Source organism: Blennius ocellaris, assembly GCF_963422515.1.
Source record: "Blennius ocellaris genome assembly, chromosome: 11".
NCBI lineage: Eukaryota > Metazoa > Chordata > Actinopteri > Blenniiformes > Blenniidae > Blennius > Blennius ocellaris.
The window spans coordinates 27,033,758-27,051,481 of record NC_137660.1 but is presented as its reverse complement, the minus strand read 5'-3'; the positions used below and the strand labels follow the sequence as shown (position 1 = coordinate 27,051,481).

The window sequence follows — 17,724 nt, the reverse complement described above, 5'->3', positions numbered from 1 at the left end:
GTTGAAGTTTACCTGGCTGCTGCCTCTTCACACCATCAGTCTAATTAGCAACAGTGCAGAGTTCTGTGGATCGCTGCTTTCTCAAAGACATGTGGTATTTTGTGTGCCCGCAGCAAACTGCAGCAATCAGGTATAGTTTATTGTGCTTTACACAATCAACATTTTAATATTTGAACTTTTAAATGTTTATTTTACTGAATATCAACGTCGAGTGCCATTAATTTAGTTTATTGTGACTATAATCGACCTACACAGTAGGTTTATCGTGCTCCATCCATCCATTAGGAGCTAAATAGTTTTTAGTGCTTTGCTCAAGGGCACTTTAACATGTGGACAGGGGGAGATGGAGAACCCAACCTGTAACATTCTGATTTCAGAATTGCCAACTCTACCAACTGCTGTAAACTGATGTTTACGTTTTACTTTTTTAATTCTGAAATTGCATTGTTCATCAATAGAAGAGTAAGTCGCCACAAAACAACCATATGTTGTTTTTTAATGAACTAAAAGGTCATTGTGATGTTTTAATTTTCACCAAAAGAGAGAACCAATGATACGAGGGCGCATGGGAGACTGTTTCCTATTGTTCAGTGCCTCTGCAGAGAACCGTGACATTTAAACCGGTTTTATTGAGCACTAGTTCAAGAACGCTCTCTCTCCAAACTGCCCCGACCCACCACTCCGACTTTGCATGAGACATCCGCAGTTCTTGGTAAGAAAATGACGCAAGATAATCAGGCACCTCATGCACGTGCAGAATGCATGTCTGTTGTCCAGCTCCAGTATTACACCGGGGTGCCAGATGCCAGGCAATGCCCACTCATAACACTTCCCCACAGGGGCGGCACTTCTCATTCAGGGCCCTCGACGTGCTTCGTTACTGGACGCATCGAGCAAGCCGGCTTCACACGGGCGCTGGAGGAAATGGTGGCCGAAGGCTCCCGGAGGCTCCCGCGGCGAGCCTCACACACCCTCTCGGACCAGACGCCGCTGAGAAAGTCTCGCAAGAAGCTCCAGGTCATCATCTGCGTCCTGCTTGTGGAGCTGTGTGAGAGGTTCACGTTCTTCGGGATCGTGTGCAACACCATCCTCTTCTGCACCCTGAAGCTGGGCTACGGCAACTACCTGGCCGCCACCGTCAACCTGTGCTTCATCGGCGCCAGCACCTTGACCCCCGTCCTGGTCGGGTGGTTTGCGGAAACCTGCTTGGGTCGGGCCAAAGTGCTCTACTTCTGTGCTTTCCTTCACTTCTTTGGTAAGACGCAGCGTCGCTCTATCCCTCGGGAGAATTCATTAATCCAGGTTCTGTTCATTTTGCACGTCCGCTACGAGTTTCCCCTCCTCCACACACACACGTGTGTGTGTCCGTCCACCACAGGCACCGCCATGCTGCCCGTGGTGGCGTTTCCCTTCGAGGATTTCTACATCGACACTCACCACATGAGCCACCAGCTGGAGCCCCGGCAGCAGCAGATCTTGTTCTACACTGGCCTCCTGGCGGCGGCGCTGGGCATCGGTGGCATCCGGGCCATCCTCTGTCCCATGGCGGCCTACAGCCTGCAGGGTCACGACCAGCACCAGCTCCTCGCCTTCTTCAACTGGTGGGTGGACGCAGTCGCGCAAATCTGCAAAACCGGCCACTGACGTTGATTTCGGAATTTCACTTCAGATCAGAAAGTTATTTTGGGTTTTTTCACCAGAAATTAACACATTAGATGACAAATTAGCGGACGGTGTGTCGTGAATTGGCCATAGTTCACTCTAATTATGTCTTTTTTTAAAATCTTTTTTCAATGAAGCTGGTTTGTCAGAGGTTCATTAGTAATGAACTTATGACAACCTTTCCATTTAATATGTTTCTTGAGATTAATTTGTTTTTTCACATGACTTGTCACAGACAAATTTTTCTACCCCTTTTCTAATGTGCATCATTAAGAAGTATAATTTGCTGTATAGATCAGGGGTGCCTGTGGGAACATAGGCAGCCTTGTGATGGTCTAGATTAAAAAAAAAAACTAAAAATGAAACAAAATGCTTATTCATTCAAATCCACGCTGAAAGATATAATCAGTGATGTGTTCACTGATTTTCAAATGCTGGAATAGATTGAGGCAAGCCGAAGTGAATAATGTTTTGTGTTTAAATACATCCGTTTCCTACCGCGATGAATCAGTATTTTGAGGTTTGAGACAAGATTCCATTCATTTACACTCGTAGTAGCTCTTGGTTTCAAAGAAATGTGACGATCCCTGGTGTGGATGAATAACGATCATTAAGAGGACTGACATCATATTTAGCTTCCTGGAAGTCTTGAGTTTGAAGGCACTCAAAGTATTTCAAAGTATTTTCACCACTCAGATGTGAAAGATTTCCTCCTTGTCATGCTCTGATGAAAACATGTTAAAAATAAAACAAAAACACATTTGTCGTTTTTTTTTTTTTTTTACTATAACTGACTCATTTGTTAAATTTTTTTTTTGTAGGTTTTACTGGTTGGTGAACCTGAACTCCACCATCGTGTTTCTGGGTATTGCTTTCATCCAGCAGTCTGTCGCCCAGAACCTGGGCTTCCTCATCCCCTTCACCTCCGTGCTGCTGGCTCTCATCGCCATACACATGATGCGCAGTAAACTCACCTACAAACCCAAGAGAGGTAAACCGCACGGAAATAAAAGAAGCGTAAAAATCGTCTTGATTACGATCGCCGCGCTGATTCTGATCCGCGCGACCGTTCGCCACAGGGGGGTCCCTGCTGACCACGCTGGGAGTCTTCTTGAACTCGCTCAAGATGTGCTGCCTCTACTATCGCCACCTGAGCGGGGACGTGGCGTCGTGGCTGGACCGGGCGAAGGAGAACAACGGCGGCCGGTACAGCGAGACCCACGTGGAGAACGTCAAGGTCTTGGCCAAGCTCTTCCCTCTGTACGGACTCCAGCTGCTCTACAGAGCCTGCGTCACTCAGGCAGGTCACCGGGGGGGGAAACACGGAGGAAAAGCGTTGTGTTAGAGTAAGTTTCTCGTACGAAAAAGACGAACGGAAACGACCGAGTCTACAGGTCTAGTTGAAGGTTGTCAGTTGTTGGGATTCGTACCCGTGTTCCCCTGAATTCCTGCGTGTTCGTTTGATCCGGGAGAGGCAGAAACAGAGTTAATTTCTTCCAGTAGTGAATTTAATAATCACACAAAATAAGAGATTACAAAAATGCATATCAGATTACATAATTCCATATATCAGAGATTGCATAATACGAGCTCGGACCGTTCTTCCTTGCAGACCCAAGCATACAGGCCAGGTTTACAATGAAGAAGGGCCCAACTGCAACGCGTGGTTCATATTTATACCTTTGCATACACCACCTCAACCTCACATTGGTCAGTTCCTCGAGATGTATGCGTCACTATGGTGAAGTTGCTATTCCTTTGTCTCCAAAACTGCTTCAAACTGGTTCTTCTCAGAGCTTGACGTTCTGTGAGACAAAAGTGACCTCTGACCTCTTATCTTACCTTTGACCATGAACTGTGCCAAGTGGAGTGCTGAGGAGACGTCGCCAACCAACCAGGACAGTCCTTGAACGTGAATTTATAGCTGTGTTTTTTTCCCAACTTAGCAGTGGGAGAAATCCCAGCCGTGTAGAAAGATCACTGAATACAATATGTTCAGTTGTCTCACAGAAAACAAATGTTTAACTTCTATATTCCTTCACAGTTCGGTGCCACTGGTCAGAGAGATAGTGGCCAGTTATAGGAGGGAGGAAGTACAAGAGAAAAGAGTCTATGAATACTTTTTGCTCACAGATTCCCTCGGGCTACTACATACAGACGATGAACTCCAACCTCCACCTGAGCAGCCTCCTGCTGCCCATCGGCGCCATGAACGTGATCAGCATCCTGCCTCTCCTGCTCCTGGCTCCACTGATCGAGTGCGTCACCACCTGCTGCCTCTCCATGGGAAAAACTCCCCTGGCTCCCGTGAAGCTCATCAGTGAGTGCTCTTAACGAATGCCCACATAGTCCACACGTCAGTTTCATTAATTCACCTAAATATCCCTATGTCTCTCTCACCACCCCCACCCCACCCTCCTCCTCCTGCAATCACAGCGCCCTCTCTCACCACCCCACCCTGTCCCGTCCTCCCCTTCCAGCTCTGGGCCATGTGTGTGCCACTCTCTCCGTCCTGGTGGCAGGTTTGTCGGAGCTGCAGAGGAAAACGTTCCCCCTGGTGGAGCAGACGCTGTCGGGCAAGGTCCTGCAGGTGTCGTCCATGCCGTGTTTCCAGCTGGCGCCGCAGTACGTCCTGCTCGGCCTGGCCGAGGCGCTCGTCAGCCCCGCGTGTGAGTAGGAGAACCGGCAAACCTGCGTCAGGTCAAAAATAGACCCCCTGCTGTCTGACTGTATTATTACGGAATCTTCAGTCGACACTCCCTGAATTTATGACAATAGAACCTCCGCAATTCCAAAACAAACTCCAAACAAACCAATGTCTACAAAATGGATAATTTCACTTTTCTTTTTTTTTCTTTTGCCCCTTTCTATGTTACTATACAAACTATTTCCTTTCTCCTCTGTTTCCTCCATAAACAGAACCAAGTCACACTTAGTAGTTCATATACAAGCACGCACACACACGTTATGTAAATAGTATTTGAGGTAGCACTTGTTTGTATTGCTTTTGTATATAGAATGTATTGTTCATTTTCACACATCTTTGGAATTGTTTACTGTTTGGTATTGTTTATCTGCACTGCCTTAAAAAAAAAAAAAAAAAGATTCACAGATAAAAACTAATAGACTGCAGCCTTAATTCAACAGATTGTTGTACCCGGATGTTATCAGAGAGCGACTTATAATTCATCGTATTGTACTCAATTCTCAAGAAACAAACCGGCTTTGATGATATAAAGAGTGAAAAGTTCTGACGTTCGCTTTGAAATTTTGATGTAAAAACTTCAATTTGCTGACGTTTGAAGTACAGAAATGTTAGAATATCTTTGAATATTCCTGTTGTTTAGTCTCCACTGGGAACATATAAACTAAAAAAGCTTCAATCATTTATTACTTGTTGAAAAGATTAAATTCCTCTGATTCTTTCAAATGCTGTATTTATTATAAGACGAACTTGTAAAGAATAAAACACAAATACTTGTTTTTCTTGTCATTATGCACAATAAATCTATAATGCTATTTTTATTCATTTAATAAACTTTATGGAAAATGTTTTCCGTTTTATTCCAAATTTTGTAGATGTGCCTGTACGATAGCTAATTTTTCTTTTTTCTTTTTTTAAAGCGAGAGAGACAATCTTGGACTGTGTGCATGGCATTTTGACTGCAATACAACATGCATATATATTTATTATACATATCTATAAAACAAGTTTACTGTGTCCCTCCTCTCTGCCAGGTTGCCTCATCCCTTTCCAGCTGACCCCCAACCACATCAGAGGGATCTCGCTGCACTTCCTCACTCTGTCCTATGGAGGGGGCTGCTTTTTAGGGGCCTTCATTATCCAGCTGGTGTACTTCAGCTCTGGAGGTAAAATAAATAAATAAAGGTCACACTGACTGTGTAACTCACCCTCTCACCCTGTCACCCACGGTGTGACTGTGCGTTACAGGAAACTTCTATCCGAACACGCTGCATGATGGGAACCTGGAGAGGTTCTTCTTCTTCTTGGCCACACTGATGGCCATAAACACTCTGGCGTTTTGGAGCGTGTCCTATAGGTATGGCAGTATGTCTTACAAAAACCACAACTCAAAGTCTCTGCCTCTGCTTTGGTGCAGCAAAGGCTTACTACGACATTAATAAGTTCGTATTGAATGAACTATCATTTTCCAAAACAATGCTGAACTTGAAATTTTATATAAAAGAGCTGTAATCTCAAAAATATCATGCCTCCGTTCATATTTTTTGACACTTTTTAAATCTTCAAAGGTAGCAGGAACTCATAAATACAGTCGGCTAGTTCATATTATGATCAGAATAACTTGTCAAATTCTTGAAATTAGCTTAAAATTAACTATAATGGAGACACATGTCTATATCTGTGCATTACTAAAGCCGTTAATGCTTCACACCACTACATTTGATCCTTTCTGCTGTCCAGGTACATTGACCTGAGCGTGCAGGGGCGAGCCCAGGCCGTCAGCCCTCTGACTGAGAAGCTGCTGCACTACAAAGCCACTCTGCGCTTCTACGACACCGTGGATCACACCTCCGTTGACTCTGTTCCGTAGCGGCTTGGATTCAAAGCTCTTCCTTTCTCGGCGGCGCCGGCGCTGCCGTGGAAAATGCCACACACTCCGTGAACTAAGAAATCATGAGAACGTGTGGAAAATATATGTGGAATTTATGATATTTTATCACTCGCTTGGTTTATTTTTTGGTTTTTTTTAACAGTCATAACAGAATAAGCAACATAATACTGAATGACATGTTCCAACACTGAGGATGAAAACAAGATTTACTTTAGTTCATCAAAGGGTCCACAGATTATAGACATGAGACTTGTATAAATATCTCTGTAAATATGTGTAAATATCTTGTATCACTGAAAAGTCCCCATATCATTAAAATAAATGAGTTTACTTTATTTTTCATTGAAAAAGAAATACCCTTTTCTCCCGTGTATGTGTAAATACTGCGGATTTAGTTCATCCTGTGTGAATTGAAGAGTGTAAAAGATTATACAAAGCGGCCTGTGTCAGCTCAAGCACTAATTTATGTTGTATAAGTAAAATCGTTTGATTATAATAGTCATCTTGACACCAATCTTGTACAAAAGTCTGATTGTAATGGAAGAAATTATGTATAATAACATATAATAAATTATACATGAGTCATTGCACTTGTTTTAAAGTGAAATAAAACACAATTTTTTGTTGCTATTTTTTTACAAACATATCCATTTTTACATATTGAGGTCATCTGTGTTGGTCTGAAGCGAAAACAGCTTATCTGTATTGACGTAGATGTTGCTGCTAAATCAACTGAAAACCTGCAGGCTGAGGAAAAATATTCTGAATTTCATCCGACAATGTTGCCGTGTAAGATTTAGAAGCACCGTGAAAACGCCATAGTAATCAAGATGTACTCCTAATCTGACGGATCAGGCCACAGGAAATCGGCCACTCGATAAATTGCTGTGTCAAAATGTTAGAGAAGAACGATCACAAAAAGAGGTCAAATACTGCAGTCTGCAATACAGACTAATCAAATAGAACGAGATTTTTTTTCTTGTGACCTCCAAAAGCAAAGGAAGTCCATTTTTAAACAATTGGTGATACACATATATTTGATTTTTGATTTGATTCGCTCTGTTAAAAGCACCTAGAAAATATTGCGTTGCTATACAAATACAGTTGAATTGAATTGAAAATATAAATCTTTCTGCTGAATTTTTTTAAATATAGATTTAATTTTTATCACAGCAGTTGTCCTTCCTGTGACAGACAGTGAAGTAACTGAGCGTCCATATTTGACTGTCAATTAATGATCTTGTAAATGTTTTGCCAATCTGACGTTAAAAGATGAATCAATATATTTTATTTTGGCAATGTTAAAAGAAAATCATTCACGATTTGGCCATTAACACAATTATATTTATCGGAAGTAAATATACACACAAAAATGGTTAAGGTATATAAAAGCAAAAACAAATTTTCACGCTGTTCTTCCACAATAATACAGGACTTTGACGTTAATAGAGAAACCAAAGCCTTTTTTCTACGAAATCTGGGAGGTATTTTTTTTATTCTTCCTTCTTTATCGTTCTGAAAGAGATAGATAGATAGATAGATAGATAGATAGATAGATAGATAGATAGATAGATAGATAGATAGATGGATGGATGGATAGATTGATAGATAGATAGATAGATAGATAGATAGATAGATGATAGATTCTAATTTTGTTCAATAAAAAAACAACAGAGGGTCTCGTTGAAAACACAACTCTCGCGAGATTTCCCCAGTTTCCATAGAAACGAGCTGGCGTTCAGCCTCTTCCCACTTGGTGTTTCTGCTCTTGTTTACTTTCGTTTTGGGGGGCCTTTTGACGGGATGGACCTGCCGCCGACACTCACGCGGCGTTCAGAAGAGTTTTTACGGAGTGTTTTGTTCGCTCAGACTCGGACAGGAGCTTCTTCGAGCGACAAGGACGCAGTTTTCTCCCCATACGGTGAGCCCTTGGTCCGTTAGCAGATGTTAGCATCGCCGCAGCGGCTCGGCTCCAGTGTTTACAGGTCGCCTGCTTCAGCTGAACCTTCCCGGCGTGTGCAGCTGTATTTGTCTTGTTTGTCCCGCCTGATTTTGTGCTGTCTGTCTGTCTCTATCTCTCTCTCTGTATTTTCAGACAAACGGCTTTTGTCCAACCTGCCGCTCCAGATGTCGCTGTACTTTAACATGTGGTTCTTCCCCTGCTGGTGGATCAGTGAAATTGCAGCGCTGCACCTCAAGGTGAGACGATGAGGGAAAGTGGAGGAGAATAACACACCTGTTTCCTCAAAACCAGCAATAAATACGGCAAATGTAAAAAGAGGAAGAGTCTTATCTCGCCAGCAAATACAAAATACTGCATTGAAATGATCAAGCATGAATATATTTGAGTGAAGGTGTCAAACTCATTTGAATAAAGTACCAAAGCGACATGATCTTTGTACTTCAAGGGCTGTTTTTTTTTGTTTTGTTGTTTTTTTTTACTTTAAAGGTAAATAACTGTCTCTGCAATTAACTTTTGAAAATGTTTGTGTAAAACACCTTTCTTTGTTATTAGAATACGAATAAGTTCAATAAATCTCTTGATTCAGCACCACATCAAAGATTCTAAATATGAACCCATGTGAACATATTTCACTGTGTGACTGCAGTCCGCCCTTTCACTGTGGGAGAATTTGATGTAGTGGAGGATAAATTCAGCACATGTCAAACATTGCAATCTCGATCCACTGTGAGCCCCAAAATAGGCAAATGCTGATAGAAGAATCAGTTTTCGCTTAAATATGTCACGTGACGCATGCGAATCGACGTTTTTGAAAAATATTACATGAGAAAACAAGTATTGGGATATTTTATCATGAAAACAACTTTATTTCAGCAGTATTTTTTGTGTGTGTTTAATTTCTGCCAGTATCCTGCTTTGGGAAACCACTACAAGTTCATCCTCGTGACCATCCTTTGTCTGATGACTCTGATCGAGGCCATCAGACTTTATCTCGGTTACACTGGGAATCTACAAGAAAAGGTACCACATCTTTCAGACCGTCATACGGTTACTGTCACGTTTAAGTTAATATTATATAATGTTTGTGTTTATGGAAGCTCCCAGAGTTGGCTGGGTTTTGGCTGCTGACCATCCTGCTGCAGTTTCCCCTTATCCTCTTTCAACTCTTTAACGAAGCCATTCTCATCCTGCCTCTGGAGAGGAGTGTCCACATAATCCTCACTATATTCATACTCACACAGGTATGACGACTTTCGTCCCAGATACTAGTTTGTACGAGTAACTCGTTTCTGTATTTATGAGGTTGTACTTCTCACTCCTTGTCGACGCAGGTCTTCTACGGCTTCGCTGCGCTCCGGGACATCGTCCGGCACAGAGAAGTTGGTTTCCAAAAGTTTGAGTGAAAAGTGAAGCTTTTATTGTCCCCTGTCGAAATCCTGTCACTGAGACTTCTCCTCCATGTGTTTGTGCCTTTTACCGATGCCGTTAATGAACAGAAATGTATTTAATATATGTATTTTTCTATTTTAATCACTGCCAGTTTGTATTGTTTTGTTACAGTTTTACAGTAAACAACACATGCATGGCATACTTTCTGTGTATTTATTTCTTTTGAGGCCAATGTACAAACTGCTTGAAGAACTAAAAGAGACAACTAATTCATTTAATTACTTGCTATTCGGGGTCGTGTCTCCATAAATTTGTTTAAATTTCATGTTCGGCAGAATGGTTGAAGTTGTTTATTGGCCAGAAACGTGTCGCAGCACTTGTTGGGAGAATCAATCCAATGAGCATTATTCAGTCTGTCAAAGCTCTGGCCTGTGATTGGACAGACTGCGATTGTCTGTTCAGCGTTGCTTCTCGAGGACTGGTCTGGTTCCCACCCCCGGGCTGGTAGCGCCTGGCGTCCCCGCGCCGAAGCCCACTGGGGGCGTCCCTCCGCGGCTGCTGGAGGGCTGAAGGCTTCGCCAAGGGGGGTAAAAAATCGCGGCGTCTTTTGTCCGTCATAGACTCGTTGCATCGTCTGGTGAAAAATGAAAAGATGGGGAAAGAGGCAGTAAATGAAAAAAAAAAAATTAGAGACGTCCAATTACGAATGCTTGAGGAAGTTAAAAGTGTAGTAATTGTTTTCCTCCCACCTCGGCCAGGGCGCAAATACATTTCCAGATGCTTCCGATTCTCTCGGAGGCGTGTCGTGTTTCTGGGTGTGCTCCGGGACCGCTTCACACCTCGGCAGCGATTTGGCCACTGAATTGAAACGGTCGAAAAAAAATAAAGCGGTGAAGACACCCCTCCAGTAGGAATTGTTTAAAAATAATAATAAGATTGGGGTTAAATGTTACAAGTTGCATAAGAACCTTTTGACAAATACTCCTGCTCCTCTCTCCGGTGGTCGGTGGAGGAAACGTGTTTCTTCAGAGTGCTTCTATCTCGGAAGACGTGTCCGCCGAACCTCACGGCGTCGGAGCTCGACAGCGGGCACTTCGGTAACACGACGCCCGGAAGCGTCTGGACGCGCATGAAGGCGGGAGACCTGCGACGGTAGAAGCAGAGCGGCTCAGTTCACTGCGTTCGGGGGGCCCCTGGATGCGCCGGCCTCGGCGTTTACCTGCGGGGGGGTGTCGAGGCAGGCGACAGCCCTGAAGAGACAAACGAGATTCGTTACGGATAGTCAGAGGTGAAATGGGAATACACCGAGTGAACCGGTGAACGTTTTGGATCCGGACAAACCTCGGTAGGCTTTGCATGAAGCGACGCGCTGCCGGCCGCCGCGGCGCTGTTGGTGTTTTGAGTGCGAGCAGTTGGGAGACGGTAGAAGTAGAGCGCTCAGCTGCAGCAGCTGAGAGGGACATCGCCACCGTCTCGTGTCCACGACTGTGTCTCCTGCGGGAAAACAAGACTGTCGAGTTCTGACGCCTCGATGGTTTAGAACAGTGATTTTCAACCTTTTTTGAGCCAAGGCACACTTTTTTCTTTGGAAAAAATCTGGAGGCACACCACCACCCGAAAATTTTTAAATTTTAAACTTTGTAGCCTCTATTAACAATATAAAGTCATTCTCATCAAAGCTTTATCAACAGGAATCAAGTAAATACAGAAAAAAGTATTTCCCAATTTCTTTTTCTTTAATTGTGACTCCCTCAGTGTGAAACCTGGACCTGATGGATGAAGAGCTGAGATCCTGGTTCACATTCTTCCTTTTCAAAAACTTCTCCATCACTGTCACTGACACCGTACTTTGATACAAGATGGCAGCAGGAGGTGGAGATTAACCAGACTGACGTCTTTCAGTTTTGATTTCAACTGCAACGTTCTGTGCTGCCATCTATTGGCGGAGAGTATTTATACATGATTACTCTGCAACACACTGCTCTGAGAGCAAATGTTTTTGTTTTTTTTAAATGTGAAATTGGATAATTTCCCACGGCACACCTGACTAGATCTCGCAAAACACCAGTGTGCCGCAGCGCAGTGGTTGAAAAACACTGGTTTAGAAGATATTCTGCCTTTCTGTGAGTACGAACCCGTGTGCGGCGAGTAAGTGCCGACGCATGGAGATGCTTTTGGTCTGTTTCGCAGGTCTGGGCCGCTTATCTGCTCCGGACAAGTATTCTGGAAAAAAAAAAAAAATAGAAAAACTAAGAAAAATCCCCAATATGTTCTGAAGAGATCATGGTAACCTGTGTATTGTCGTAAATCCACACATCTAATAAGCTCTGGATTTTATCCAGACAAGGAGCTCGTCTCTATGATGATCGTTTTCTCCAGCAGACTTTGATTTAATTCCATTAATACACTGAAGTCATTGTGATTTACCTTCAAAGTGAAGCTTTTCTTCACAAAGTCCTCACTGTTCAAGGGCAACAGTGTTTTAGAAGTTCTTCACCTAACCCGAAATTGTAATCAAGGCCTCGTCTGGTCCAGTTTGAGCCCACGGGCCTTATTGTTTGACATGTCGTACTACGACGTTTTGATTTCCAAGTCAGAGAATATTTCATTATTGACAAGAAGTCTCAGATAAAATAACTTACAATGCAATCACATAAAGTTTTATGGACTTGGAATGTAACAGTTAGATCCGAACAATATGAAAATTTAATGAGAGGTATCACTCTAGGTTTAGATTAGATTACACTAGATTTGCTTTATTGTCATTCTGACGATTTACATCAATGACGGACTGCAGAATGAAGTTTCTATGCAGGATCGGTGACACAGTCACACACAATTATAAAGTACCTGCAATACTGGTGCTCACTTGTCAAAATAAGTAAAACCAGAGAATAAATGAGTTAAAACAGAGGATCTGAGTCGTCCGTACCGAGGCGGGCTGGCAGCCCTGCACCAGTGTCACCAGGCTGACGCCTCCAGGGTGAGGATCAGTGGCGAGGATCCCTGCTTCACCGACGAGGCCTTTTGACTGCACAAAGACACACGAGGGCCGTGAACCGGAGCGGCTCAGGAAATCTGAAATTAATTCTTTTTTTCATAATTGGGATCCGTCTTCTTAATCGATTCATGTCTATTCTGTACCCGCCATGTCCTCCTGAGTCGTCCATCAGGCTGGACAAGGACGCTCTTTTTACCCGAGTCGTCGTGAGGCGAGTCGTTCTGCAAGAGACCGCGTACGGAACCGTCACAGGACATTCTTTAACACGTCGGTGCCTCATGTGAGGACGCGAGTCACTGAGTCTTACTTTACTACTGAGGTGGATTTGCCGGACCTTCGGCTGAATACTGTTCTTCTCTCTGTCTGACAGCAGCTTGTTTCTTTCTCTACGACTCCTGAAGCGCTTTTTCTTCTTCTTCACTGCAGTTTTCTGCGGAGAACAGGAGGATTTGATCAAACTGCTGGCTCTGAAGTCATTTTTATACAATGGCAACTGTAAAACCAGAGCAGAAACAAAGAGAATGAAGAATACAAACACTATTCTGCTGGATATTATGTTTGACGCCAGTCATACCCGTGGTGTCGCAGTAGCTGGCTGGTTCAGTAAATGAACCGGGAGTCCATCCGAGTCTGAGCTGTTGGAACCGCTGGTGCTGACGGCACAAAGGGAGGAATGTTATACATCCAAATGAACGAATGTCGCAGTTATTTCGTCATTTGAAACAAAATCCATCATTTCACCTGGTTTCCAGGTCAGACACGGAGATGCGACAGTCGGAGCCCAAATCTTTACCGAGTCTCTTCCTGACCTGCTTTCTCAGCAAAGCTCTCAGCTCTTTCTGGCAGTACAGGTTCTGAAATTAAAAACCCCCAGAAGACGCATAGCAAGAGTTCATAATGTTCAAATCTAAGCATGGGGTCAAATGGTATCACGTGTATTTTTGGGGGAAAAACATGATATATACAGTATATATATATATATATTCAGTCCCCTTCTCAGATTGTGTGTGTGAGTGAGGCAGACTGCTAACATAGAGCCATAATAATTTTTTTAAGTTTTTCATCTTTGTCGTTCAGTGTCGACGTGATGAAAATGTCATTAGTTTCAGAAAAAAAAAAGAAGAAACAACTACTTCTGAAAATGACAGCCCACCTTTGTGGAATCGGGGTCACAATAGTCCAGCAGGGTGTCGCAGAAGTAAAAACCCAGGGACTTCAGGTCTCCGGTGGTAAAATGAGTTCCTGTCCTGTTGCCTGACGTCAGAGGAGACGAGAGGATCCTCAGACAAGATGCATGTCAGCTCAAGAACGAACTCGGGATTGGAATCGGCTGCACCCACCCAGAGTAGAGCCTCCGAAGGTGGCCTCCATGGTGTAGCTGTTTTTGATGCCGAGTCTCCACATGACGATTCGTCCGGTGCCCTCTTTGCTTTTCTGCACCCGGAATTTGCAGCTCCTGAAAGAGAACTAAACACGAGGTTAAATCAGATATATATATATATATATATATATATATATATATATATATATATATATATATATATATATATATATATATATATATATATATATATATTTTGGTACTGTTTGGTAGTGTTTTGATAGAAGTTGCAATGTTTGATAAACAAAAAAATCTAGCTTTCTTTACCTTATTACAGGCATTCTTGCTCATCATTAGTGGAAAGACCCTCTCGTGAAGTTTGAGAGCGCCGTTTCCTCGGGAGTTACAGCCGTACATGAAGACGTTGTCTTTGCGGCTGTGGCCATGAAAGTCGCAGTAGAGAACGACGTCTCTCTCCGCCAACAGTCTGGAGGGGGGGGGAGTCCAAAAACCAGAGCGCTCCGTTCAGAACAGAACATACAATCAAAAACAAAATGCAAGCAGGAAAAAAGAGTCAGAGGTTCCAGGGTTTACAAGCGACGCTTTTGACCGTGGGGCTCATTGGGTCTTGCCTTTCCACCATGTTCCGCGTGTGCCACACACAAGGAAACGAATCCCTGAGCAACGTCCTGTAGTTTCTATTGAGGTCCCTGCCGACCAGAGAGCAGCGGCTGTTCCCCACCACCACGCCGTCCGGGTTCAGCATGGGCACCACCTGCACACCACAGAGTGTCAGAGTGACAGACCTCATCCAACCACCCAATTCTTGCCCATGAGCACTAGATTTAAGACATTCAAGAGGACGGTGACCACCTTGAAAACAAAAGTGTCCCTGAGTAGCTGAGCATCCTCCGAGTCCCCGAGCAGGAAATCCAGCAACCCTTCCATCATCCAGGACCCGTTGGTTTCCCCGGGGTGCACCCGGGCCGTCACCACCACGCCCTTCCTGGCCCTGCCCTCCGGCCCGCCGGCACCGGGCGACGTGATGGTCAGGACGTACACGGCGTTCCCGGCCAGGCTGTGGCACAGGACTCGCACTTTACAGTACGACGCCACGGCGGGGCTGGAAGACACGCGGCCCAGGTAGCGCTGCAGGCGCGAGTAGGTGTACGGGTAGCAGTGGGCCAAGAAGCAGGTGTCCGAGTCGTACGCGAACTGCAGAGTCCAGGACAGCGAGTATAAGGCGACGTGGTCGCCATCGTTGCCCTTTGCGCTCTAAACGGATACAAAGACAATCGTTTTGTCATTAAAAAGTGATGGTGTGTGTGAGGCGATGGGATTTTAGAATCGTGGCAGCAGATTTCAGTTCAAAAACGAATTTCGACAGATTTTCGACGCCACTCGCCTGACTTCCGTTCGGGTGGTATCTGATGTTGGAGCCCGCGCGTCGCCATCCAACGCCATCTTCCTCGGCGGCCCTCTCGGAGTAGAGGAGTGGCCTCATGCCCACAGAATACAGGCTGCTGCTCTTCCTCAGGTTGACGATGGTGAAGCAGTAGCTCGCGCCGGCCGTCATGTTCCTGACCCGGAAGTAGAACCACTGCGTGTTCTTCGTGGTGTACATGTCTGTGCGCAAAGTGAGCTCATAGGCGTAGACACCCCTGAGATGGGAAGAAAAAAACCCCCCAAAAACCGACATGGATCGGACAATACAGGATTGAAAACGTACGGCTCAACGAACTGCAACGGTGAATCAATTGTCCGCTAAGACTCACACTTGGACGGCCTTCTGAAGGTTCCCACTCTCAAAGCGTGACTCAAACTCCAGAGTCTCGGTCTGACGGTCGACACAAGTGGCGTTCTTAACGCGTCCGCAGCTTCCTCCAACACGAGAACAGGTGAAATACGGTTGCTTCGTGGCTTCGGAGAAGGAATCGAAGCAAAGCAAGAGTTTTAGTATGCTGCCGCCGACAAGTACTTTGTGCTGTTTTTGTCAGACCTTTCTCGACATACGATCAAAGAGAGAGAGAGATCAACAATAACTTGTAGTATTATGTTAAATTAAGTGATTCTTGGTATCATGCGCCTATAATTGTATTATTTTTAGTCCTGGAGGTGCAACATGGGAGCATTTCTCATGATAAGTTACCGTGATCAATGCAGTACACCACCTTCCCCTTCTGCTCTGTACCCGGCCCGGGTGTCCTCTCGTGTCCGGTGGGCTGATAAAAAGGCTCTGGCTCTGGGGGCTCCCACTCTGTGGAACAGACAAGAAGACGTGGCAAACAAAATCAATTCCATACGTAACACTGGATGGTTTGTTTGACGCAGCTCAGTATATAGAGAAATAGAGTCTATAGAAGAGACCACTCTGTTGCAGCAATGTTGGTTCCACTCAAGACAAGGTTATCTTTTCTTGTAATATAAGTCAGCTGTGCCGATACCGTTATCCGGTATCGGGTCGATACTGTGGGCCAGTGCTCATTCCCATAAAAGTGTTCTACATTTTTTCAACCCAAAAGAAAAAGAAAATTCCCTTTTCGGCTTGCCGGCACAATGGTTTATCTAAAAGTGAATTACCTATGTGGTGAATGACGTCGTTGATGACCTCGCACTCGACGGGCCAATGAGGACGGGGGTTTGATGGGATGTTGACCAGCTCCAGCGGCGCCCTGAGACTCCAAACAGGTCGACCGCCATCGAAGTTGATGAGCAGCTGCCTGGTCCGCAGTGTCTCACTCATGCTCGCCGCCACTGAACGGGAAACACGAATCGCGGTTCAAAGCAGTGCTCCCCCATCGTCTGTTCTTACGCCACGCGCAATTTAAGGTGTATATATTTTTTATCAGGTGTGACCACTTTGCATTACCCGGGCCAAACAGGCTAGGAGGATTAAGCTGCACCCGATCGACTTAATCACCTCGCCCACAAAAGAGCTCCTGTTTAATATATAATGAGATTACTGCATTTCCTTCCAAGACAACGGCTTCGTCAAGTCGACTTTGCTCAAATGTCAGCAACGTTTACGTTACACGCATTAAACATGCATTTCATCATGGCCTATTAAAAAAAAAAGAAGAAGAAGCTTACACTGCTTCCTCCCAGTTAATTCATCATCTTCTTCTTCCTGTGTCTTGGGGTCCAGGTGAGCATTCCACCAATTCCTGATGGTAGAGACGGCCATGTGGGATGTTTTCTCTGCCTAATGGGAAACAATGGATGAAACAATCACTAATTTCACCTTAAAATTCACATAATAGTACAGGCACAGATTTTAATACATCCAATTCAGGGTATTTCACATTTATATCAGGATCATCGTTTCTAAATAGGTTCTGATAAAAAGGCATAAAAGCAGCATCTAAGACACGGGTACCAAACATGTTTTAGTTCAGGGACCACATATGGCACAATTTGACCTCGAGTGGACTGGAAAATTTAAACTTTAAAGTTTTTATTTGCTTATGATGCAAAGTATACGTGATGAAAATGTCGATATTTTTGCAAAATCAAATGTTTGCCAAAAAGAAATGACCACAATTTCAACATATGAAGTTTTCTGGTGCAAAATACAGTGAAATGTTAACAGAACGGTTGCTTTATGCATGTTTTTACAAATTCCCCCTGGAAGCACTGCTTTGAGGCCAGTTTAATAGCAATGAGGCTCCTTTCTTTCATGGCAGCATCACTGATATCTCAGCTCGGGTGTCAGTGTTGCTATTTGTCCACTTCTCTTGTATCGGAGGTATTCTGGGTAAGTATGGATTTTTTTTAAAGAACAGGCAAAAATAAT

The 17,724-nt window shown here is 44.1% G+C and overlaps 3 protein-coding genes across 3 annotated transcripts; 2 read left to right on the top strand and 1 right to left on the bottom strand.

The window, feature by feature from the left end:
* Nucleotides 1-999: 999 nt before the first annotated feature.
* On the top strand, nt 1,000-6,236 carry slc15a5 (solute carrier family 15 member 5; the record flags this gene model as incomplete). Its single annotated transcript, XM_080504785.1, has 9 exons — nt 1,000-1,255; nt 1,379-1,601; nt 2,484-2,653; nt 2,742-2,962; nt 3,796-3,982; nt 4,143-4,331; nt 5,401-5,532; nt 5,615-5,723; nt 6,107-6,236. The coding sequence occupies exons 2-9, from the start codon at nt 1,387-1,389 to the stop codon at nt 6,234-6,236; spliced, it is 1,353 nt and encodes a 450-aa protein (XP_080360911.1). The 5' UTR covers nt 1,000-1,255; nt 1,379-1,386.
* A 1,819-nt stretch (nt 6,237-8,055) lies between these two features.
* Nucleotides 8,056-9,661, top strand: tmem17 (transmembrane protein 17). Its single transcript, XM_080505317.1, has 5 exons — nt 8,056-8,178; nt 8,353-8,456; nt 9,127-9,240; nt 9,318-9,461; nt 9,552-9,661. The coding sequence occupies exons 1-5, from the start codon at nt 8,061-8,063 to the stop codon at nt 9,621-9,623; spliced, it is 552 nt and encodes a 183-aa protein (XP_080361443.1). The 5' UTR covers nt 8,056-8,060; the 3' UTR covers nt 9,624-9,661.
* A 356-nt stretch (nt 9,662-10,017) lies between these two features.
* agbl2 (AGBL carboxypeptidase 2) lies at nt 10,018-16,674 on the bottom strand (the record flags this gene model as incomplete). The annotated part of the gene is made up of 20 exons (XM_080504784.1): nt 10,018-10,243; nt 10,359-10,467; nt 10,578-10,753; nt 10,829-10,859; nt 10,951-11,103; nt 11,745-11,832; nt 12,542-12,640; nt 12,754-12,831; nt 12,945-13,040; nt 13,185-13,263; nt 13,352-13,464; nt 13,764-13,864; nt 13,951-14,077; nt 14,259-14,418; nt 14,564-14,706; nt 14,805-15,206; nt 15,337-15,592; nt 15,707-15,851; nt 16,081-16,188; nt 16,512-16,674. The coding sequence occupies 20 exons, from the start codon at nt 16,672-16,674 to the stop codon at nt 10,018-10,020; spliced, it is 2,853 nt and encodes a 950-aa protein (XP_080360910.1).
* Nucleotides 16,675-17,724: the final 1,050 nt, after the last annotated feature.